This window comes from Athene noctua, chromosome 2 (assembly GCF_965140245.1).
Source record: "Athene noctua chromosome 2, bAthNoc1.hap1.1, whole genome shotgun sequence".
Classification (NCBI taxonomy): Eukaryota; Metazoa; Chordata; class Aves; order Strigiformes; family Strigidae; genus Athene; species Athene noctua.
Window position 1 is genome coordinate 150,716,856 of NC_134038.1, and position 25,889 is coordinate 150,742,744.

The following is a 25,889-nucleotide window of genomic DNA, read 5'->3' on the forward strand; positions in this document are numbered from 1 at the left end:
CAATGCACAAGGAATCTGGAGATTTAAAGGGCTTAAAAATTACAGTTTAAATAGGCAGGCTTCTAAAATACATGAGAAAATTGCAAGCAGAGCACAATTGATTTCATTTTTCTAAAGGTTTTAGTCCTGTGAGGTCCTCAGTGTAACCCTGTTAAGGAAAAAGAAAACTCAGATCCTTGCACAAAAATACTCCTCACTTTTTCCCCACATATCTAACATACAATTAAAAAACGTTAACATAGGAGACAGGCTAGTCTAGAAACAATATGGTGCCAACTCGTGAATACAGCCCTGGGTTTGTAAACACACAGGCAGAAGAGGTACCACCCGCCTCTCTCACTGGCCAGATGGCAGGAAATTTTGGAAGTATCTTATATGGTTTTATAAGCCATCAGTAAATCATAGGTCACTGGAAGCATAACTGCTAATGTCAATCTATTATGCATATCCCAGAGATGCTATTTAATTGATCTGTATACAAAGTACAGGATCAGATTCTATAATGCCTTACATTTGTATTACTCTTAACTGATGTAGAAAAACCTGTAGAAAATTTTATCTTTTGACATACACAGACACAGTGACACTTTCCAAAGAATCATGCAATGCAGGGTATGTAGTAATACAGCATACCTTTAAAGTAAGGCGCTTAATTATCAGTGCAGATTCTGAACTAGTAGACATGGGCCTCCCAACAAAGTGGTAAAGTATTAGAGTGTTTGGTGAATGCTTCTGCTGCAATTGAATCCTAATGAGAAAAGTTTGGGGTTTTTTTTAAAAAAAAGCACTTAACAGACTATAATTTTGCAAATGTAGTTCAAATAAAAAACATCCCTTTTGCCAAAGAACATAGTGTCTGAGTTAAAGGTGCTCCATGTTTATTTTACGAAATATGATAAGACATTTCCTGAGCTATAATTGAACTTTTTACATCAGATTCCATTTTTGCTCTCCCCAGTACTGATAGCCATTAACAAGTGTCCTTCCTGGCACTGGATAGTCACATGTCACTAAGCTTTTAAGTAGTAATGACACTATCAATTTATTTTTATGTCAGCAGACTTTGCCCTAGACTACAAGTGACCATAAAATGCATTTCTATGACAAATTATTAGGTCTGATCTTTTCTTATTTCAGTTAAAAGACTCCAAAGGATCCCTCCTGTGTATCAGAGAAGGGCAAGACTATCAAGTTACTGAAACCACATATTAATGCTGTGCAAAGACAGATCTGGAGGGTGTTGCAACTGGAGTCAGGGAGATGTTAAAGGCAATACAGATGGAATTAGCTACTCAATTATTGCAAATCTTTCGAGGATGCTTCAGTTACTTTGGTGGTTTGTAAATGCTCCCATTCTACCTCTAATTTAACTGATACGATGTCTGAAATGTAATGGAATATTATTTCTAATATTTCATTTATACAAGAAAACCCCAAGAATAGTTTAAACTACCATTTCGACAGAAGGAGAGATTTCCCAGAGCCTGGTCCTCCTGATACAAGCAGAGGTGGAATTGGTGCTGGCGCTGCTACTAGGTCGTTTAGACGTTCAAAATACTATAATAAAAGAAACAATAATTACAAACATTCCACTGTTTAAGGGAGAAATATAGTGCTTGGTATTGTAAACCATCTAGATACAAAATGTGTGTACAGATTTATTAAGGGAATAACTACTGAAATGCAATGTAATACAAATGGAAAGAAATTTTTTAATGGAACACTTAAGGCACAAAATTTATTATCTCTTAAAGAAAGCATAAAATAAATATTTAAAAACCCCTCCTCTATTTAAAATGGAACTTTCAGTGCTAAAGAACTGAATTAGCGTTACTAGAGTTAAAGCAATTGGGTAATACGTCTGCTCAGGCTTTCCCACCCCCCTTCCCCCCAGCTACTCCACTGTATGGGATATAGTTGCCAGGACAAAGTCTTCAAAATTAGCATCTGCCACGAATGATATTTTGAGGCACTAAGCACGCAAAAGAAAGGCTTTCTTTCACCATATGAATGCCCAATAATGTTGCAGCAGAATTCAAGATGACAAAAACAAAATCAAAAACCACCCTTCATCCCTTTGGGAGAAATATTTTGTCTGCAAAAAAAGGAGTGGAGGTGCATTAAGATACATATAGGTATGTTTTCTATTAATGTTCTATTATTTTACTGTTCTAGAATGTAGCAAAGATGGCACAATTCTCCAAGCCATTGCTGATATCTGATTAGTGAAGTAAAAGAATAATTTGTGCTAGTAAAATAGAGATACTAACAATTTAATCACAGTAACCACATGCTTATGTTACATTATAACATCAAGGAATGTTGCCCAAATAAGCTCTCGCATCACTTTCCATTAACACTTTAACGTTTTTAATTCCTACATTCATTATACCTTCCCTAGACATAATACCTAATACCTCCAATTTGAAGTGTTTTAAAAATTTTATGTCAAGTAATGGGTAAGCACTGAGCTATTCAGCAGCTCTCCACTTTTAACTTTCCTATGTTCTTCTCACATATGTATTTGATGATGATATGAAATCTTTTCATTTATCATCTCCAAAAGATCCAACTCCAGGTGTCATGAGAGAGCTCGTACTTCCTCCCCCCCCCCCCCCCCCCAAAAAAGACATTCAGAATCTTTTCTATTGATGACCAAAGTCTAAGAGGAGGACACCCTACTTCTAGCACACTATTATAGTGTTTTTCTCCAGTGCAGGAACAACCGCTTTTTCATCAATGTCATTCAACAACACACAAACTGGCATCTCTCCCAGAAAATAAATATGCCATCTATATAAGACATATGGCTTCTTCTAGCCAAAGGAGTAACAGCCTCAAGAATGCTCTCAGACACAGTTTCTTCTGTAGAAGTACATCTTGCCTAACAAGACATGGAAATGAGTGATGACTTTCTCTTTCCCCATATAATTTCCAATGTACTTACTTTCTCAAATCCCAGCTCACATGTTGAATTAGAGGCCTGCTGAAAAGCTTCCATCTGTTCTTGTTCATCATGTGCATCCCATAATACATCACCAAAAACTTCTTCTTCAGGAACAGTGGACTCTTCCTTACTACCCAAATCCTTGCCTTCTAGTTCCATCATTTCACACCCCAATATATCCTAAGCAAAAAGAAAATTACATGGAAAAAACTGCAACTATCATTCTTAACAGTGCAGGCACATTTGGTGTTTGTCTCAGTTTCAGGGTGTATAAGTGCAGCTCTACTAACATCAGTGTGCTCATTTCCTTTTAGGCTAGCAGAAAACAAACAAATGAGCAATTATATTAAACTAAGTTAATGAACAGGTCTCAAGACACTGGTTTTAGCTTACTCTTAGTGGAAGCAACTCACCACAAGGAAGGATGAGGACAGAATGGATTATGCAATCTTTCCTCACCCTATAATATGGTTAAAGAGAATTTAAGAGAATTAAGGCCACAAATAGATCCCTTTCCCCTATTATTTCTGCTCCTGTACATAAAAGCAGTGCTCAGCTTTGAGTTTTATTTTCCACTTGCAGATTTCTTTGCTTGACAGATATTAATGTTAAGACCCCAAAAGATCCTTTGAATTATATCTAAGTAGCATACAGTAATCACACTGATATCATTTAAGATCATAAATCAGAGTAGGAACAGAAAAAGCTGAAATGCATCATGTACTCTACCTGTTTAATTATCTTTTCCACACAATTATAGATTTCATATGCTCCTTCCTCCACACTTCCAATATGATTAATCATCTGAAAAAGTAAATGGCAAAGCATGACGCAACTCTGAACCCAAGTGGGAAAAGTATTTAGGGTTTCCAACAAAAACATTCTGGAACACATTTAAATTCCATTCTGTTGCACTCCTTAGGTAGGATGCTCTTTGCCTAAGCTTTTAAAAGCTGGGCATCTGGTTTCAGCTGCTCTCAACAGTTCCCTCTGGAGAGGTAAATAAATGGCAACCGATCTGTTTTCAGATGGGAAGAGTCTCTCTGGAGGTACATTTCTCTTCAATGGCTAGAGGGACCTTAGATAAATAACTATGCCATTTAAATAGCCCAACACAGGTGAGAAATTCTACCCTAACAGCATAGAGATTTTTTTCAGTGAAAATGCAGTGGCTTTTTTTCTCCCCTGTTAATGAAAATTTCATATCATTCATAATTTTCAGCTGCGTCAATTTGCTCACATAATGAGCATCCAGAGCAATGAGTGTAACACATTTTTGCCTAAAATCTGGAACTACTAGCATTTGATGTTGTTTATAGCAGGAAAGTAAGCCTTTTAAAATTCAACAGTCTTTAAAATGCCATACCTTTGCTTTGTTCACGTAAGAAATTTGCTCAATTAACTGTTGCACTGAGACTGAACTGACTCTGTCATCCTCCTTCCTGTGGTAAATTAGCCGGGGTTTTTCCTCTGGATTTCTCAAAAAGGCTTCTTCACAGTCCTCCAACAAACAACTAGATTGGAAATCAGCATTCTTGTGCTATATTACACTGCTGTAGTAAACAGTTCAATCAACACAAGCTCCGAAGATGGGTTTCACTGCAAAATCTGATTCAAAAGTCATATCTATTTACAACAAAGGGCAAGCAGAGAATTTAAGATATCATCTGAAGAAAGGAAAAGCTAAGAGAGAAACGTATGCTACTTGTACCCAAACTATTAAAACGATCTATTAATTTTATGATTATTTCTTTGTAAATTGAAAGTTGATTTTCCTGTCACACCAATACGCAGAGTGAAAAGCAATTGCATTGCATGGAAAGAACACAGATTCACACATGATTAATAAGCATCATATATATATATGGTCTGCCATCACCAATTTGAAGGCTCTCTTCTATTCCTTGACCTTTTCCTAAAAAGTCCTTTCGTATATGTCAGACATAGGATAGTCTTTTAATTTATAGTAGTTGAAAAGGAGAATTACACACCTCGAAAGACAAAAGCACTTTGTATTGATGTATGTGAATGATATCCACGGATATCATTCCCAGCAATCTACTGCTGTTCCACAGAAGGAACTATACGACTTGAGGATGCTGACAATAAAAGGTTCCCTCAAATATTACGTTCTTTATATGAGCACTACAATTTTCATCACAGCTTTTCTAAGGGAAACTCTCTAAGTGAATACTGTTGGCAGGAACACTCCTTTGTGTTTTTTTCCTTGAGCATTTTGTTTTTGAACATTTGTGACCCACATACATAAAACTGGGTTATGTGGCAACAGTATCCTCTGAGTGCCAATATACCCTCAGCAGCTGACATTATCTTTTTAAGACCATAGATGAATGACAGCTCCAGTCTGATTTCTCTATGAAAACAAATCAACATCTTTTGTGGTACCTGGCTGTTCCCTGAAGCACTCCACTGATGTAAATCTTAGCTACTAGTGTCTTAAACCAGCCTTTAGTCCTGTGCAGACAGATGTTTTATTTACAGAAAGAGGAGGTCTAGTTAATACAAGAGCTCTAGTAATACAACAGTATCTGAAATCCCTAGAGTTCAAAATCTACCCTTAATATGAAACCTAACACATACCAGTATTTTCAGATTGTTGCATTCATATAGAGGTTTTGGAATGACCACTCTGTGATCCTTAATACTACCTTTGCTAACCCCTTTTTCAGATATCTTCAGCAAAAGGATGCCTCCTCCACCCAAAACTCCCAAATGCTTAACAGAAACAGTACAGTCCTAACACAATTCTTGAAGTAGCCCTAGTCTGATGTTTTTCATTTAGTAAGTCATGTTTCTTCTTCTAGAAGGTTAGGAAATTACTCACTGAACAAACAGAATGCATTGCATCACCATTTGTCATAAAACATCACTACTTCAGTAACTTAAGCTGTAGAAATCTAGGATAATGTACCTCACTGGAGAGCCATAAAATCAGTCCAAAAATAGCCAAAGATAGAAAATAATATGCGACAGAATAAAATCAAAATACTACAGACAGGTGTAAGGCTAGATAAGCAAATGAAAAACACTAAGAACATTCACACCAGCTATCTTGAATTCCTAAAACTCCAGTAACAAGCACAACAGAGAGCTGCCCTTGAAAAGCAAAACATTTCTGTATTATGAAATCATCTTTCATGCTGTATTTTAAGAGAATCTGTAGCTACAAGAAAAAGGAAATGATACAAAGATGATCTATTCTTTTAACTGTCTGCACTAGCAAACCTAAAGTTTGAAGGAGTATCACTTAGAAGATACTAGCTTAGGGAATGTACTGAGCAAAGCATCACATACATTTCAATTAGCCATGCACTCTGCATAAATTAACAGTTTCCATTTGCTTTACCAGTCTGGAAAGTACTTACCTTGGCAAAGTCAAATGAAGGAGCAAAATGACTAAGGAACTTTTTTCAATTTCCCACTTTCTTACATCCTTAAGAGGCCTTTCATTTTCTGCTGAAAAATGAACAACTTGAAAAAAGTATCCCATTGTTTCACAGAAGCTTTGAAGTTTTGGAGAGTAGTTCTGAAAGCAAATTTGAATAACAGTGCTTTATTACTAAATCTGTATAGCACTAAGGACCTGCTAGATAAATCTCAGTTTCCTTTCTCTAGGCAGTCTCTTCCCCTGAAGTCCTTGACAATACTTTCACTGACTTCACTGCAATCAGGCTACACCTACCAAAGCTTTCCAGAAATATTAGACAAATTTCTGAGTAAGCAACACAGTGGAAACAAAACAGCGTATACGTTAGCATAAGTTTGTGAGGTACTCACTCTAATGAAGATATTCAGTTCTGGTTGAGTCTCATCAGTACTAATAATAAAACATCTCACTGTGTTACTCCACAGAGAGTGGGAAAACAGAGGAGTAACCTGTAATAAACTGGCAACAGCTGCATCCCAATCATCTGTCAATGTAAAAAAAAACAAAATGAAGTCTAGAGATCTTCACATCTGATTACAATGAATAACAGGTAAGTCATCACCTCTTAAGATTATGAATTTTCTTTAAAATAGTAGTCACATTTTTAGTCAACTATTTTAATTTTATAAATTTGAATTTAGAGAACCCCTGTCATCTGATAATGTCATATAATTTGATCATGTGACAAAATAACAGTGTTAAATACATTCATATTATCATAATAATGATATTTCCTTTAAATAGGATTGATGACGTATTAAAAAAAAGATCAAAGCTGATTGATAGTTGTAAATTAAGTAAAAATATGCAGGAATAAAATCCCTCATAATCAAACTTTTTTTTTTTTCCTCTCCAGATCTACATGTATTTCAATTCAGCCATGCAAATAAATGACACTAGAATATTAAGGGAACTTCTTCTTGAGATAAAGTCCATTGCTTTCTGTAGTACTGTATGTCAATTCCCTATAGAAGCCATGAATTTTATAACTTTCTTAGGTTTTGTGGCTGGTTGTTCTTCCAAGATAGGAATAGGTTCCCCTCTCAGAAGCACATGGGATGATGAAAGGCTTCAAGTATGAAGCTGGAGCCATCACACACCAGACCCTCCCCTCCCACTTTGCTGCAAGAGACCTCTGAATCAGAGCCTGAAGGATTTAAGAAAAAAAAAAAAAAATGGAGAAACTGCCAGCAAAGTCAGCTATATGCAGGAGGGGTTCTAGAGTCAGGACAACAGTGAAGAAAACAAGAGCACTTGAAGACAATTTACAAGAGGCCATTTGGGAAACAAAGTTCAAAAGCAACAATTATTGACAAGAAAATATCTGATTCACTCTAACAATGCATACATCCTGTTCTTGCGATCGTATTTCCATAAATGGTCCCTTAGGCAGTCAAGCCCCATGCAAATCCAATGAAAAACACAGGGATATAGTTTAGTGTAATACAAATGTAATGTTCATACACAGGAAGTAGAGAGTTTGAATACAAATGGAAAAAAGCGTGCCAGCAGATACTGAAAGAAAGGTCACTATCTTCCTTAGCCAACGTAAGCAACAAAATGGCATTGCGTTTACTCACAAAGCACCATTCACTGTTTGCTAAAAATCACTGCTGCACACACCGCAGTCACCAAATATATTAAGCATAACTTAGCATGCACAGCTACAGCTCCTTTCATTTTTACAAAGAATTCCAAACAACTGTTAGTCAAATTACTCAAGAATGGACAAAAAAGGAGCTAAGAAAGAACAGAATTACTTAAGAATGGATAGAATGATGACAGACAGCTATAATCCTGGCAAAACAAACCACCATTACTTACCCCTGTTTATATTTGCAAATGGCCCCTCAACATCTATGGAACTATGAGCAAATTCAGGCCCTCTGAAAGACTGTTGAAGTTGCATCATACTACCCATGGATGGCTCACTTCCCAAAGCTCCTCCATTCCAGTATTCAGACTGTGCCCCAGTAGCTAAAAAACAGAAAACAAAAAAACTCTCTTCACTGTCACTAAACAAGATGTATTATGAGTCTTAAATTGAAACATACTGCCACATGCTGCTGGCCATAATTCTTTCTCCTTTAACAGATTTGCTCACACCTTTGTGTGCTGTAGTTCTAAATGTGTGCTCGTCCATAGTGAGAAGCCATGCTGCTGAAGGATGAGGTTATTTGCTAATATTTGTTATTATATAGATTGCTCACATCTGTTGGGTTCAAATGCTGACTTGCATTACAAATCAGGAAAACAGTTCACAGTATTGCTGCAGTCATTTGTGCACATCACAAAATTGACAACTTTTTTTCAGGAATGTTCCAGCACTGAAAAAGCATGAAGGGGCTGTAGGTCAGAACTGGAATATATTCTCTGTGCTGTGTGAAAGTTTTCACAGTATCTCTTCATAATATGTTTTGATTATACTTCCGTCAATCAAGATACAACATTCAAGACACTAAGTAAATCTTCCATGGAGAAAATCAGGAAATTGAAAAAGATGTAGAAAAATGTAAGAAGGGAAGTATGAACTCAAAAATTAACACAAAAGAAGACAGGAAAAAAAAATATATATATAAGCCCAGACTCTCCATATCACTAAAGTTCAGATGCGTAATTACTATGCAAAAAGCCAATCACTGCATTTTGAAACATTTCTACTTTTAAAGACTGCATATCCATACTCCTGCCAAGATGTGGCAGTTGATACATCTCAGTAAGCAAAACAAAGTTTAAGCAACAGCACTTGCACATTTTCCTCAGTAACTCTTCATAGGACAAGAAGTAATGGTGGCCATCCTTGATAATGTTAAGGTGCAAACTGTCTGCTACAACTATCTCTTCATTTTGAATCAGATACAAAGTCAGTGGACTGACTGATCACATACCTATCTGAATCCTTTCCATGTTATCAAATACCTCTTATAGCCTGTACAAGGTTTTGACTTTAGTGTCATTAAGTTTGCTAAGGTTTCCCTTTCAAAAGCTTCTTCAATAAAATTACTCTTTTGGTCAGTTCCCATTTGTTAAATATCTAACTCTGCTATTCTGAAAGTACAGCAGCTGAGACTGGCATACTTCATCATCCATAGACAGTAAGTCTCTGTAAGATTCCCTCTAGTTTCAGGAGTATGTTTTGGATCCTTTGGAACGTGCTCTCAGAAAAGACTGGAAAACTAGAAACTGTTCATGAAACAATTAAAAAAAAATGTTCAAGTCACTATGTCTAGACAGTGTTTTATTTTCTTCATTTATTCATTCATAAGACCAGAAACGTGGGGTTCCTACAACCTAAACCAGGTTTGTGAAGTCAACTGCTTCTCCCCTTTAACCTACTTTATGTTGTTTTTCACTTGGATAACTAAAACTTTCTCAAAAAAACCCATAAATATTTGTCTCGTGCTTTACTATTCAGAGACTTCAGTCACATTCCAACACAAAATGCTGGAGATTAAATTCTCACCCGTAACATCTGTACAATTATCATCAGAATCAGACTCTTCAGGATCAAACACATGGATTCCTTGGGCCTGGAGTCTCTGAAGTTTGGCTTCTAGCTCTCGTTTGGCCCTCAATAAGTCCTGAATCTCATTTTCTTTAGTTTCTCTAAAAATCTATGAGCAGGAAAGGGAAAAAAACAACCAACAAAGCACAAATCTGTTAAAATTCAGTAATCGTTCATGAATTCATGTTATTTGCTTTCAATTGGAAAAGTAAGTTTCTAGAATTCATTTAGCAGGCAAAGGCATGAAAATGTGAATAAGAAGCCATCACAAGCCTATAAATGAGTAGGAAAACATAGTTTAAAATTATCTATTTTTAAAATGCTACCATTTTAAATCGTAGCATACTGTTCTGAAAGTTAGAAGTCTGCATTAGTATGGGAAGTTCATTAAAAATGGCAAGTAACTTTCTTCACCTTTTAAAGTTTGTCTTTTAAAATCACTACACGTTTTTCTCAAAGGTTCCCTTTTATTCTTCCATGTATTTTTTTACATTATAATTGTGTATTTACTTTTTATTGTTGCAGAAATTTAAATTTCCTGAGATAGAAAGCGATCAAGCATCTCCAGTTTTCCTGTTTGTAAAATATTACCATCATGTGGGGAAGAAAACATAAACCTAGATTTAAATTCAAAGACATTAAATCTTCTTCATCTCATTTTCTTAAATAAGGTCAGAACAAATCCTCTTTTTATATATCTGCCAAACGTTAACACCTCTTACAATTAAAGATATCAATAATCTTGAAAGCAGTGCGTAACCAGGACCTACTGCCCTGTGTTGGGTGCCAGATGTATCATCATCTGCAGCAGGTGAAAAGCAGAAACATCAGCCTGGCCTTTCAGGTCATCCCTTCATAAAGCGCAAAGGCTTTTTTCTTTAACTGGCTATCATATTTTAGCAGCCAAAAGAGATGCACCAATACAGACTTTTCTGTAATGTAAGACAGAAGTGTTAAACATTACAATGCTAGATGTAAAATTTATTCAGAAATAATGGAACTCTGTGTTCATACATTCCTTCAGTATGTGTCAGTTTGCAGCCCATGTTTTCTTGTTGCTCTCAAAAATGAATATACTCCTGTGTTCAGATAACACTGGTATTTAGTTTAAGATATGTAAATGCCTATTCTTAATATTTTAAAAGTTATTTGTGGTTTTTCCTCATAGTTTTACAGAGAAGTTTTGGTAGGATTAGCTTAAAAGCAATAGGCAGCTACAGCTTGGAAAAGACTTTATCCGGGGGAACATGATCAAGTGACATCTACCTTATTTTTGGTCAGTTTCTCAGGAAAAAAGTCAAGCCATACCTTGAACTGCCTTTTGACTTTGTCTCGATCATGTTCAAATGTAGCAGCTCTCTCCATGGCTTGGTATTTAGCTTCTAATGCACTTTCTTTCTCTCGAAGTATTTTCTGGTAGGTTTTCTGAAGTGCCTGAAAAGATTTAATATACACTATTTTTCTGAAGGAAAGCAACCATTGATAAAAGGTTTTAGATTACATTTCAGGCCTGACTACAACGTTAACCCAGCACCTTACTTTCTGGAGAGAGACAGCCGCGGACGGTGGCGGTCCCCATCCCCAGGGGCACGCCTTGACCGCACCCCGACGGCTCACCAGGAGGGCACCGGGGCACGCACCGTTACCCCAGCACCTCGCCTTCCTTCCCTGGGGAAGGAAAAACCATCGCACCCATCGTCTCCCTGCCACAGCTTTCCCGGGAAGCGGGATGAGCCCTTCGCAGACTCACACGCAAGGGCCCCGCTCTCGTCCGAGAGGGTGGCGGGAGCTACCTGCAGCTCGGCACGCAGCCGCTTGTTCTCCCTGTCCAGCTTGGCCTCCTTCTTCACCATGGAGGCCACCTCGTTGTTCTTGCTGACACGGAAGATCTCGTACTCCTTCTTCAGGCGCTCGTACTCGGCCACGCACTCCAGCTCCTGCACCGAGGCCGTCGACTTGAAGCTGGCGCCGATGAGGCCGCCGGGCCGTGAGGCCCCGACGCGCCGCAGGGACCCGCGCAGCAGCCGGGCCTTGGGCTTCACCTCCACCGGGATCTCGCAGGCCTCGCCGCCGCCGTACGTGTCCTCGATCACCTCCCCGACCCCGCCCGCCGGGCTCACCAGGGACGACGCCGTCCCCATGGCCGGGGGACGCCGCAGCCGCTGCCGGGGGAGCTCTAGCACCGAGGGGAAGGGCCGGCGCCGCCGGCGGGCCCTGACGGCGGGGACATGCCCGGGACGCAGCGCTCCCGGAGGCGGCTGCTCCCCGCCCCGGTCAGCGCCCCTCGCGGCTCCCCGGCCCGCCCCTCCCCGCTCCTCCGAGCCCGCGGGCCATGCTCCGCTCCTTGCGGCGGCCGGACGAGGAAGGGAGGGCGGGAGGAAGCCGCCCCGCGGGCCGCCTCCCCTCCCTCTCCCCCTGGCCCTTCCCGCCCCGTCCCACGGCGGCTCAGTGCCGGGGAGCGCTGCGGGAGCGGCCCGGGAGGGGGAGTACGAGCCGCCCCTGAGGGCCGGGGAAAGGGGGAGCGGCGGGGGTGGGGAGCGGGAGGGGCCTGGCGGCGGCCGAAGAGCCGGAATCTGCTCCTCTGGGGACCAGTGAGGAGGTATTACAAGTTTTTGCTTTAAAAGCAGGAGCTAACGTGAGGGCACGGCAAACCCCCCCATTCCCACTGGCACCATCTCAGTGTGCGCCGGACCCGCCTCAGCCCCGCCGGGCCCTGCTCCCTGGCCGGGCAGCGTCAGAAAAAAAAGTGTCCATTCTCTTCTCAGAGGGCAGGGCCCGACAGGGTTCGTCACCTGCTCCGAAGCACCCCGGGCTGGTCGACACGTTTAAAACGCCTGGTTCTCCTCGGCCAAATAGGGCTGCACAGGTTGTGCCACAAGCTTTTGTGTGGTGGAGACTCTGTGGGGGAATTCTCTCTCAACCACTCTAAAATTGTGACCTTTGAGACCAGTTGGCACGCTCCAAAGTGTTAACGTAAATTTGGTCGCAAAAGAACCTTCTAAGACTTAGTTAGAAGGTTCATAAGGCAGGCATTCTTTATTGCAGCGCTGGATGCACGGGGCATCACTCCACCTAACATGCATGCCGAAAGACAGAGGCACACTTATTATATACAATAAAAGAAATGAATATTCATATAATTTCTGAGAAGTACACACCTATTCCCAGTAGATTTGATACATATGTTAATACGTTGCACAAGAGTACTAAATTTGGGGAAGGGCCTCTGAAGGGCTTCCATGGGTGTTTTCGGTGGTCTGTGGTGGTCTCTAGTGGTCGCTGAAGAGGTGTCTCTTAGTGTCCTTTCCATGACCTCTGAGTCTTTTTTCATATAAGGCTCATTGCTCTGTCTGTAAAGTTTCTCAAAGACTTTCTTGTCTTTGGCTCCCACAGGTGTCTGCTGGTTTCTCTGCCCTCCCCAGGATGTTCCCATCACAGCTGCAAGAATTATGTCCTTGGGTGCATTCTTGTCTGAGGCCCCTTACAGCAATTAGCAATTAGCTTGCAGGCATCAGCTAGAGGGCATCAAAAGAACTGAGGTGGTAGCTGGTCCACTCACAAGTAAGTGCTGGGTAATGGCGCCATGTCGTGTCCGAGTTCAGTGCCTGCACCTTGTGCTGCCTGTCTGAAGACCTTGCCTTCCAAGTAATAAGGCAGGGATTTTCTGCCCCTTAAATTATCCTAATGCCATTTCCCTCTCTGCCTGTTCAAAAAACCCTGTCTGATTTCTTCAGCTATCCTGGGGATTTCAGAGGAGCAGATCTCCGAGGATGAGGAGAACATCCATTTGTTCCCAAATCTCAGAACCTGCCCTGCTGTTGGCATGAATAACAAAAATGTCACTGCTTTAAAGCAAATTTTGCCCCACATATGTGCTAGGTTTGTTAGCCATGACTGGGGAAGACATTTCCTCTTAACAGGAGGAAAAAAAGAATATTAGAAATGTCTTTCCAATGATACCTCCCTAAATTTCTAAATCTGTTGGAGGGGAAAATTAGTCTAGTGTGCAGCAGAGAAAAGGTGTTTTATTTCCCTGAGTAAAAACTCTATGTTTGGGAGAATATGCATTGTTGGTGATCTATTCCGGTTAAACCCTGTTTCAGTGAAAAAGAAAGAATATGTGGCAATTGTAAGAAGAGGGAGAGTACCTCTATGTTTTCCCTAACATTCACAGTAACATAGCCTGCACAGTATTAGGTGATTCAGTAAATGAGCCTCTAAGTCTGTAAGAAAGCGAGGCTCTTGGTTTTTTCATTTTCATGTTGGTATCAGGCTATTTCTCCACTTCACTGCTGTTTGAGCTCTGTGAATAATTAAAATATGCATTCATGCTGGTGCTTGAGCTGAAATGTTCTGATATTCTGAGTTCATGAAAGTCAAAATCTCCAAGCTTTAAGCCTAGAATAAAAAGTGTAGTATTGTAAGAGCTCCTGGATTCCTTCTAATAATCCACTTGACATTAACAAATAGATTGGAAGAACTGTAAATGCTGTTTCTCTAATGCTGCCTCTGGGTGCATTACAGAATTTTTATGGATAGTAGAGCCCATATTAACACAACCCTTTCTAAACAGAAAAATTACACTGCTTCCCTGTTGCTTCATGGATTGGTTTTCTTAATGTTTAGAGATTAGAATAGCTTGCTTCAGCATCTAATTTGTTATCTAGCAAAGATTGCTTTAAATCACTGATTAGGACAATTCAGAAAGCAATCCAACTGTTCATTGCACAGATGTAGGAAACAGTGTCTCAGAATATCTGAGGATGAGCTGTCTTAACTTTCAAAATTAATTGACCCAGAAAATTGATCACTAGAGTAAATATCGTATCAAATTCTTTAAAAATTGCTTTGTCATATTACATTACTCTTTTAACCTTCAATTGGAGCAGCCCAATCCTTAGTCCTTTGAGGACATTGATACTGGGTGAATTGTGCCATAAAGTTCTTTACCAGTCACTGAAGACATTTAGGATGCTTGAGCAGCTTCATGTTTAACATCATTGCTATTATTTACCTAATTTAGAAAGGTTATTAAGACAATTCATGTGTCAGTTGTGGTGGGTTAACCTGGGCCAGCAACTAAGCAACCACCAGGTGCTCAGTCGCTACCCCAGCCCCACAGGATGGGGAAGAGAATTTGAAAAGCAAAAGCGAGAAAAACTTGTGGGTCAGGATAAAGACAGTTTAATTAGTGAAGGAAAGAGAGAAAAGAAAAATGCACAGCAAGTGATGCAGAGGCGGTCTGATGCTCAGCCAGTCTCTGGGGAACAGCTAGTTTGGAAGGACTACCCACGAGTTTTGTTGCTGAGCATCACGTTACATGGCACGGAATATGCCTTTGCCCAGGTCGGTGTCAGCTGACCTGGCTGTGTCCCCTCCTCGCCTTTTTCCCACCCCCAGCCTACTTGCTGGCAGGCAAAGTGAGAAGCAGAGAGGGCCCTGACGCCATGCAAGCACTGCTCTGCAATAGTTGAAATATTGGTGTGTTATCAACACTGGTTTAGTCACAGATCTAAAACATAGCACCATATGGGCTGCTATGAAGAAAATGAGCTCTATCTCAGCCAGGCACAGTACAGATCTATCTGTCAGATGAGGACCTGTACTTTGTAGCTCCTTCATGACTTCAACTGTAACAGAAGCAGACTGTCCATCCCTGAATCCACATAATGAGGAATACAGTACCTGTCCTCTGAGAAATTGACTCTCCTACCTACTCCTTCATTATGCAGTCTGGACTCCTAATTCACAATGGAGCAACTGCTCTGACAATGTTCTCCTACTACTGAGACTCTGTTGAGGGGTTTTTTTTGTTGTGTCTGTTACTTAGAAGCCCATGGACTTTTGTACTTTATGGCATAGACAATTTTGTGCAAATGTTCTAAATGCATTATTTGCTTTTACTTAAAATGTGCTGGGCTACAGTTTGAAAACATTTATGGAGCATCTGTAGGGGTACTGCTTTTGTCTTTGATATATCCACTATATTACTGCATGATTTATTGTTGAAATTTCTTGCTCGTGACTTTATTTCATTGTAAGAATCATTGGTGACTGTTAACAAACAAAATATATGGATCTAAGTATCTGTCCTGTAAAGTACAGCTGCAGGAACTGGCTCTCTGAAAGAAGGTTGGTTTTTTACATGCATTAGTAGCTTCAGCTCCAAGTTAGCAGATGATCATTTTATAAAATAATATACCTGATACATTATTACCTCTGTCTTCCTGTAAAATCTAATGTACAAGGTCAGGATACAGCAAGACAAGGGGAAGCTGAGGAAGATTTGAAGATGATAGGTTGCTAGAGATTGACTACCCATTAAAAATAAGAGTTGCTATGATTAGAATGAATTTTGATAATGACCTGAAAGCAGAAGATGCTTTAGAAGAAAGGCAGCTGACCAGACTTCTACACAACATCCTTTTTGTTAACTCCAATGCTGGAATGACTTTTAAGGCTATATACCACAGGCATAAGCAAAGTGTGTTAGAAGCCCTTCATAAATCACTATTAAATTGTTTATGCCTGCACTGAATCATAATTTTTTATTATCTCATTCATTATTCAAAAATATCTGTGTGTGATGGAACATGATTAAGAGAATTCTATTGAGGACATGTAGTGAAAAGATGCAGTATGATAATTTTTAAAAGATTAGTTTCGTGCTGCATTATATATGATTCTACCTCCCTCTTTTTAGTGATGATGAAGACCTTGCTCTAAAAGGTTGGTTGCCTTTAGGCTGTTATTAACTTGACTTTCCCAAGTAGTCTACCCTGTGCAGGAAGTGCAAGTCTGAATAAGCCAAATGACTGATCTATTTGCTCAGCTTCTTTCTTTTATATAACATGAGGCCTGATGTAAAACACAATGAAATCAGGGGAAATTTTTTAGTTGAGATGATGTTTTGAATCTGGTACTCTAGTTGTTCCATAAAAGCCTGAAGCTGCCAGATCTTAGCTCTGAGCATGAGAATCGTTTTGTTGTCTATGCCATGTTTCAACACTTGCATTTCATTCATCTGCATAAAAGGCATCTGCCTTTGTCCTCCTCTGAGACCTTCATGCTAAGTGGCAGCAGTTCCATGATTCATCTGCTACTATGACTAGTGTGTAGGGTTCTGGAGCTGTGTGCAGCTGAGGGAATGTCTGCTAGATGATGGGGAGCTTAAGATCTTCTTCTCTTTTTCACATGACCCACCATGGCTGGGGCTCTATCCATCGTTATGACTGGTTTACACCTTGCTCAGCCTTTCTGTGACCTGACATGAAGATGCATAACTGGGGTTCGGTAATTTGAGGTGGTGTAAGTGAGTATAGGACACAGAGTAACTAAGAAACTGGTCACAGTTCATCATTAGCTCAACATAGAAGGTTACATTCATAAACAAGACTGTCATAAACTTAAGTTTTAGAAGTAGGACTATACAACAGAAGTCCGAAGAAATGTGCTGAAAATCCCATCTAAAGTCTTAAGAAAAATTATTTCTATAGGTATGTTTATGAGAGTCTCTGATGCATCTGCTTTTTCTTTTCAAGCTAAAAATAACACAATATAGAGATGGTTAATTGTAAAACTGCCTAACAAATTCAACCTTGGGGCGTAGTTCTAAGTTCAAATAGCTATTGAACTTACTATGTTTCACTCAGTAACTTTATTATTCTGTCAATTTGAAATCATCAGCTTCTTTCAAGAATACATTTGCAGAGAGACCTGAAAATTACCTGGAGATAGATGATGAAAATCATAATGAAGGAGAGGACATTACTTTTAAATGCTCCCCTAACTTTACATGTCATAACCTTTCGCCACTAGAGGACAGCAAGACCTCAGAAAAATGGGGTTGAGTGAGGAGGTGGGAGAAAAGGAGAGAAATTGCTTACACAAGAGTTAAGAAAGTTACGTGCTTCTAGCTATAATCAAACTTCTTAAAGAACTGAGACACTTTTGGAAGATGTTTCAAGAAAAAATACAGAGACTTAGATAAATAAAAGCTGAAGTTTTAATGTAGTGGTTTGACTATCAGTCATAGATAATGTTATTTGAAAAGCACAATACTAACTAGCTTTGAGAGCCATATACTCTTTCCATTAAATTCATGGATAGTTTTGTATTGATTTCAGTAACAATAGGGTTTTGCTTTGCAGTCTTAAATAACTGGTAGGTGTTCTGACTTTTGATGAAGGAATTAGATACCCTATGTAGGAAGGTTGTTACAGTCCATTATTTAGATTAGAAATAATAGTCTTAAACCGCTGGAAAGCAATCTTCTGCATCCACACCTGTCTATTACTTTAATCATATAGAATCATAGAATCATGGAATGGTTTGGGTTGGAAGGGACCTTAAAGACCATCCAGTTCCAGCCCCCTGCCATGGGCAGGGACACCTTCCACTAGATCAGGTTGCTCAAAGCCCCGTCCAACCTGGCCTTGAACACTGCCAGGGAGGGGCAGCCACAACTTCTCTGGGCAACATGTTGCAGTGTCTCACCACCCTCACAGTAAAGAATGTCTTCTTATATCTAATCTGAACCTACCCTCCCTCAGTTTAGAACCATCACCTCTCATCCTATCCCTACACTCCCTGATATAGAGTCCTTCCCCATCTTTCCTGTAGCCCCCTTTACGTACTGGAAGGCCGCTCTAAGGTTTTCCCGGAACCTTCTCTTCTCCAGGCTGAACAACCCCAACTCTCTCAGCCTGTCCTCACAGGGGAGGTGCTTCAGTCCCAGATCATCTTCGTGGCCTCCTTTGGACCCGCTTAAGCAGGTCCATGTCCTTCTTATGCTGGGGGCCCCAAAGCTGGGCACAGGACTGCAGGTGGGGTCTCATGTGAGCAGAGTAGAGGGAGAGAATCCCCTCCCTCGACCTGCTGGTCACACTTCTCTTTATGCAGTCCGGGACACGGTTGGCTTTTTGGGTTGTGAGCACACATTGCTGGCTCATATTCAGGTTTTCATCCACCAAGACCCCCAAGTCCTTCTTCGCAGGGCTGCTCTCAATCCACTCTTCACCCATCCAGTATTTGTGCTTGGGACAGATGGACCCCATCAACCCCAGAAGACCAGGTTTCTCAAAGCGAGTCCCATGGTCTAAGTAGCTGAACCCCTGGCTGTGGCATCGGTCCTGTAATTGTTTGTTGATTCACCAGATTCAACTGGCCCTTTCAAACTCCTTCCCTTTGTCCAGGAGGATTGATGAAAAAACTACCTGCGCTCCAGAGTCCCTTAATGCCACTCACAGAGCTCTGTAATCCTTCTTGACACTCCTCAGGCTGCTCCTGGCTGTATCATCGGTGCCCATGTGAAACAATAGCAGCAGATAATGGTCAGTGGACTATAAAAGACTCAGTAGTCTCTTGGTGACATCCCTGATACAAGCCCCTGGTAAGCAGCACACATCCCTAGAGTGCTTCAGGTCAGCAGCTGGGTGCCTCCGTACCTCTCAGAAGAGAGTCGTCTACTATCACCTATCACCTTTTCTTAGTTGCACTGTTTTTTACATGGGGAGCCGGTCAGGCTGCCTTACTCAGCTCCAGTGTCTCTCCTGAGACATACATACATATTTATGTTTGTAACTTTAATGCAAGGACTCATTAAATGTTTCAACATAAGTTATAGAAAATGGATTCAGAACAATGCAATTCATAATCAGAACCAGACTTTTCACCTTCATGGCTTCAGTATGCCAGACAAGATAAACTTCTTTAATCTTTATGGCAAGTCACTCGGTGACATTTCTCCATTAAAAGTTCAAAAGATGCTTTGAAGCAACCTTAGTTTGTCAGAAGTCTGAATTGAGTTTTAACTGAAAATTCCACAATGAGTTATAATCCTAGCAAGAAGAGAGCTCTTGAACATCCATTTTATCATCACCGAATCATCACTGAACTGAGAAGGACATCTCAGATTTTGCAGTTTCATGGTCATTTCATTCCAGGCCAGTTGGATTAGTACAGTGTGTGCACAATGCTGAGGAGCAACTAATCTTGTTCACCAGAAAAGGGCGGTGAAAGGGAGGGAAATGTCCAAATAAACAGCAAAACTGGGAGATATTAATGACAAGCAATTGCTGTTGCCGTTGCCTTTATTGCTTCAGTCTAGAGCCGCAAAACTACAATGGTTCATAACAGGAGATTAATATAGAAGAAATATGCTGAAGACTGCACCTAATAAATTTTAAGATCACTTAAGAGTGCTCTTTACAAAACCTTCTTGTGCTAGTGGGAATGTGAAATTCAATAGGACCCAAGTGAAATTTCCTGCATATTTTCATGTTGTATTCACACCCAGAACATCTGCCTTCTTGGCAGAGCTGAGTGTCCCAATAGCTTGTGCTGATCTGGATTTGCAAATTAGGCATCCTAAATCTGAACAAAATTTTGTTCAAAAACACATGTGGAAATGGTGCTGCCACCCAATCTGGAAGGTTGATATCTGAGTGAGTTCACTGGCTTCTTTAGCCTACAGCAATTAGATCCTGCATTTCTTGTTTCCCAGAAAGGTGTCCTGTCCAAGAGGCTGTAGAGATGACTGGGCTCGGACCTTCTGCAACTGTCTGGGGAGAACTGGTACGTCATACAGCAGAGAGTGCATGGTTTACGGGGACAGAGAGAAAGAACCATAATGATCATCATTCACTAATTCAGTGATTAGAACTCCTCCTCTCTTCAAGCAAGCTAGAAAAAGAGTCTTCTGTCTCCAGATGTACTCAGCTATATCCAGATGAGGTTGAAATGAACTCTTACTTCATGTCAGGTGTCTGATTCAGGGAGGCGCTGGATATCTCAAGAGTGATCAGGTATAAAACATAGCCACTCTTCATCATTCCTTGAGGTAGCTATCAACTCTGTCCTTCAGTATTCTGTCTGTGGTCAAGTGTGACTCTCCCCTTGTAGTGTCTAGAAAAGTCAGACGTTTAAAGCCATGCATTGCACCATCAAGGCAAAAGGCTTAAGAGTTTGGCGTGACAATACTAGAAGATGCCATACCTAAGTGTCTTTCTAGAACAACCTTTAATTCACTGATGCAAATGGGTGCAGTTCACTAAGGTATCAATTTAGCAATGTCCTCAATCATGCCTAATCTGTAATCATGTCAGTATTTACTTTGATATGCAAGAGGCTAATCCCTTCCTGACATTTTTTTCTTGTAGTTGGTGTCACTCTTTTCTTTTCATGCACAAGCAATTTTGCTTTTAGAAGTTATAAGGACAGTCACATAGATCTTTTCCTGTGAGAAGAAGGTTGTTCAGAAATCCCCAAATTGCTAGGCCAGTGGTAGAAGTGCCAGCAGAGGCATGGCATGTGGGATGTTGAATCCCAGCTTTAAGAAGATAAATACTAGAAAGCTTCTCAGAAGTTCTTAGCATGTACATTTGAAACTCTCCTTTCAACTCTGAATGAGTCCCAGTAAAAGTTTAGATGCTCTGAATATCTGCCTTCCAGAGAAAGGTCCTTTTCACCTAGTTGAAAATTAAAATACTAAGTTCCTTTAGTTTTTGTTTGATCCCTCCGGTTTTAATTGGGTAGCCAGAAATGCTCACTGTTGAGGGGTGCTGCTGTATTTTATTATTTGTCCTGATGAACAGGATATTATTTCAAGAAATTATTCTGGATAGTGTGGAAATTACTGAAATTAAAGAAAAATCTTAGGTATTTTACATGGAGTTCATGTTATTAGAAAGAACATGCAGTTACTTGTGTGCTGCATTAATTCCGCATGTATGAGATGAATCTGACTGACTGCCACATGATGTAGAATTTTATCTCTAAACAGTTATGTGGTATATATGTGGAGTCAGTTTATGCAGTTTCCTAAAAATTTTCTTGGGCTATTAGGCTAGCAGGTTTTTTTAGCACTTCATTGTTTATTGTGTTTAAATTCTATATATGAGATGTGTATTGAAACCAAATGATGTTTCTCTTTTTATAACTGCAGCAGATTCTGCATGTCCTGAGGCTATAACTGGCTGGCACACAGAGAGATTAGATAACCATTGCATAATAGGAATGGCTGGAGAACAGTGGAGCTGCATATACTCCTTTAAACATATGCCATTTAAAAGATGTGACTCAAATGAAGAAAGACTTTGTGGTCAGATATATATTAAATTAAGTTACAGCTTACTTAAACACTCTGAAGCTATGTTGTGGCATTGCTGAAATTAGAACAATGGTCTGTAATATGGCAAAAGGTCTGGTTAATTTTTCTCTGAAACATGTGAGGCATGCCATTACAGTAACTCTGCTGGGAGTACTTTAGATTGAAGGTGTAAAGGTCTGCGATTACATTCCAGGTTCATGCCACAACTCATCTTACATCAGGAGTTTCATAGCAGTGAACTGTGACCAGCAAGAATGGGAGGAAGGAAAAAAGACTTGTCTGTAGTGCCCACAGCAAAAATGTGCACTTGTTGAGTTTTGAGTGCTATGTTAATTGGCACCTTGTGTCTCCACATTTGGAGTGACTTCAGTTTATGAGTTGTGAATAGGTATATGTATCTGCAAACAGAGCATGTTCATTATTGGATAGGAAATATGGTTGTGATCTTGTGAGCTTCTGGAAGTCCGTAACTGGGGAGTATCTCCACTGTGTCATGTGGTACAACTTCCTATCAGGTCAGTCTGACTGGTTGTTGTATAGTGAGATATACTGAAGACTGCCCACTGTGCACATGCTAATCAGCTCTACTGTGCCTGTGCACTGTGATGTTGTAGGAAGTGTCAACTCAACATACATCTGTTGTATAGATTATCAGTTTTGGGCCCCTCGCTACAAGAAAGACATTTAGGTGATGGAGGGCATCCGAACAGCAACAAAGCTGGTGAAGGGTCTAGAACACCAGTCTTATGAGGAGCAGCTGAGGGAACTGGGGATGTTTAGCCTGGAGAAAAGGAGGCTGAGGGAGACCTCATCGCCCTCTACAGCTACCTGAAAGGAGGGTGCAGAGAGGTGGGTGTTGGTCTCTTCTCCTAAGTAACAAGTGATAGGATGAGAGGAAATGGCCTCAAGTTGCACCAGGGGAGTTTTAGATTGAATATTAGGAAATACTCCTTCACCAAAAGGGTTGTCAAGCATTGGAACAGGCTGCCCAGGGAAGTGATTGAGTCACTATCCCTGGAGGTATTTAAAAGACATGTAGACGTGGCGCTGAGGGACATGGTTTAGTGGTGGACATGGCAAGGTTAGGTTAACAGCTGGACTCACTGATCTTAAGGGTCTTTTCAAACCTAAATGATTCTACGATTCTGTTATTCTACCTACTCAAGTGCAGTGGACCTGATCCATATGAGATATACTGGATTTACAGAGCATGGTCTACAAGCTGCAGTGTGTCCATAGTACTTGTGTCTAGGAAACGTGACCACTCCATTTTTACATAGCAATTCTGTTTTTATGTGCCCTGTACCTGGAGCCATAGCTTGTCTGCAGTACACAGAGAGGCATTTTACAACTGCATCAGATACTACAAGTAGACATTACTGAAAATATGTTGAAGACTTCAAAAGAAGGGACATACTGAATATTTGTTATTTAATTTCAGAAAAGTTGTTTGCCATGATGTCCCATTCCTTCCACAGACTCATTTTTTCTCCTTCCCAGGCTTCATTCCCATCCCGTTCCACCTTTCACCATCTTTCAGTTCATGCCAAAGGAATAGTAAGAACAACCAGGTAGTCAGAACACTGTCAGGGCCTCTTCACTCCTGCTGCTCAAGTGCAAGTGTTGCAACAGCCAGACATTTCTCTGCTTTGCTTTAGGTATTGACCTGTGCCACAAGTCTGACTGCTGTCCATGCTTCATCCCCTTAGCTCCTAGCTCAGTATTCTGTCCCTTGATAAGAGGTATCTTTTTGGCTTGCGGTCAACACAGGTGAAAGTATCTTCTGGCAACTGGAAGACTGCAGCCTCTCTTTTACTATCTGTGGTAGGAAGCAGAGCACAGGTGCTATAAATCACTGGAAAAAAGACAATTCAAAGTGCTTGGTGTGAGGTACAATCTTTAATACCTCAAGTATATTAGAAAGCTGTCTTTGCAGTCACAAGGGCTAAACTTCTTTTATAAAGCTTCTGCTCTGCACAAAGAAGGCAAGCTGCAATGAGGAGACCTAGCTCCCCAGAGCACTTTCCAACAAAAACAAAGCAGGCAAAATATTTCCTGCACTTTTCTACTTGTTTTTTAAAGACCTTTTATATTGACTTCAAAGGGAAAATATGCTATAAAACAGTTTTCCAACATATTTATAAACAGCAAATTGTCACTTTATTCTTAAACAAGGTAAATAAAGCCACAAAATACATATCTCAGACCTGTCAAAAAACATACTGCCTTTAAATCAGAAGAAGCATTTCACACTGCATCTTCAAAACAATTTTACTAGAATTCTGTCTGGTAATGAGACGAGTCTTGGAAACAGTAACCCTACCTAGCTTTAAATCATTAAATGTCAGGCCTGGGCTTATGTTCACAATAGAACGAAATGATGAACAGCACCAACTGAATGACCTTTATTGAGTAAACAATTTGTTGCAGTCTCTGTTGAAGCCTTTCCATTGACATGACTTTAGATTAGGCGATACATTAGAATAAACACTACATATACCTAGCAGTAAAGGAAACATTCAAAATATTACTTTATTTCCCCATCCTCCCTATAGCCTGTCACATTGTTCTCATGCACCTGCTAAAGAAAAGCCCAAGGCTACTTGAAACATTCAGTTTTCTTTGAAAATGAATCTGCATGGAAGAGAAATTGAGAGTAAGGGCAACTCCTGTACTTCCTGCTGCACTTATATTGTGTACACAGATGATGGAAGAAACAATTGCTTCTGGGTTAAGGGCCAGCTTGTGTTAGGAACCCAGGTAGCAGTGAGCTTTTTTTTCCCCCCAACAATACCTGAATAGCTCTCAAATGAACTGTGCACAAGTGAAGTACCTTTTGCTTTGAGGTATCATGACAGTGCTTCCTCAGTGCATCAGTAGCACTGGGGTATTCATATCTAGTAAACAGAAAACTCAGGTGCTTGGTTTCAGAAACAAATCCCTCCAAAATTCCTCCAATCAACAGATTGGCAATGTGGCAATGCCTCTTGGGAATTGCATTCCAGGGTCCTTAGCTATGTTCTCTGCAGGATGTGCTAAGGAAATGAGGCTGTGTCTCTGTCCTTCTGTTGCAGTTTAGGGCATGGTATTAACACAGAGAGACTTGCTGCCCTGAAGAGGATGCTGCAGTGTTTGGATTCATCTTTTCGAAGGTCAAAATGTCTTTGGTCAGACTGCAACACAGAATAGTGTTTAAATGCCATAGCTTGTTTTTCTGAGCAGAGGCAATTGTATGTTCCATGTGAAGTGTCTCCTTAGGCACCAAGCACTTTCAGAAGGGTGCGAAAGCAGAATACAGCCTAAGAACACAGCTCACAGACAAATGATGAGAGCACAGATGGGATGCAGTGCCTGAAGCCCACAGGGAATGAGCAACAGAATTGGGCATGCATTTTCTTCAATGATGGTTGGATAGAGACAATGTGCTTGGTAGCAGGTTCTGATTTTGTATTTCAGTGCAGTCATGTGAATTTTGATGAGGTTCAAGGAGCTACCCCTTCAGTTAGTCACACCTTAGGGAAATTTTCATATGCTAAATGTCTGAGTATCTTGCTCTCTTATAACATGTTTCTATTGTCATCATGGGAGAAGAATTGGAGTCTTCTTTTGTTACTTATTTAAAACAAACTGGTGAAAAACAGGTATAGTAAGCAATCAGATCTGTGCTAAAAAGTTCCCCTCTTCCATTCTGTGCTAATAAATGGGGAATTTACTTATATCCGTGACAAATTCCACAGAGAAAGTAATCAGCCCTTGTGTGTGGTACATATATTATTTCTTTGTCAACTTGAAACCTATCAGTAAGTTTATCAGGTAAAGATAATTGGTTTAGACCTGCTCATGCTTCTGATATTAATATAACTGTTTAACTCCTTTTATA

At 40.3% G+C, this 25,889-nt stretch overlaps 1 protein-coding gene across 2 annotated transcripts in view; it reads right to left on the reverse strand.

The window, feature by feature from the left end:
- NPHP3 (nephrocystin 3) overlaps positions 1-12,182 on the reverse strand; it is a 28,831-nt gene extending 16,649 nt beyond the window's left edge. For both annotated transcript variants that reach the window (XR_012633232.1, XM_074900650.1), the window contains exons 1-11: positions 11,694-12,182; positions 11,209-11,334; positions 9,859-10,009; positions 8,220-8,372; positions 6,746-6,879; positions 6,334-6,494; positions 4,314-4,461; positions 3,677-3,751; positions 2,948-3,127; positions 1,454-1,557; positions 634-748 (exon numbers count right to left, since the gene is read on the reverse strand). Coding sequence is in view for 1 of the 2 variants with exons in the window: in XM_074900650.1 (XP_074756751.1) it covers positions 634-748; positions 1,454-1,557; positions 2,948-3,127; positions 3,677-3,751; positions 4,314-4,461; positions 6,334-6,494; positions 6,746-6,879; positions 8,220-8,372; positions 9,859-10,009; positions 11,209-11,334; positions 11,694-12,041 (1,695 nt within the window). In the remaining variant the exon portion in view is untranslated. The remainder of the gene's footprint in view (positions 1-633; positions 749-1,453; positions 1,558-2,947; positions 3,128-3,676; positions 3,752-4,313; positions 4,462-6,333; positions 6,495-6,745; positions 6,880-8,219; positions 8,373-9,858; positions 10,010-11,208; positions 11,335-11,693) is intronic.
- Positions 12,183-25,889: the final 13,707 nt, after the last annotated feature.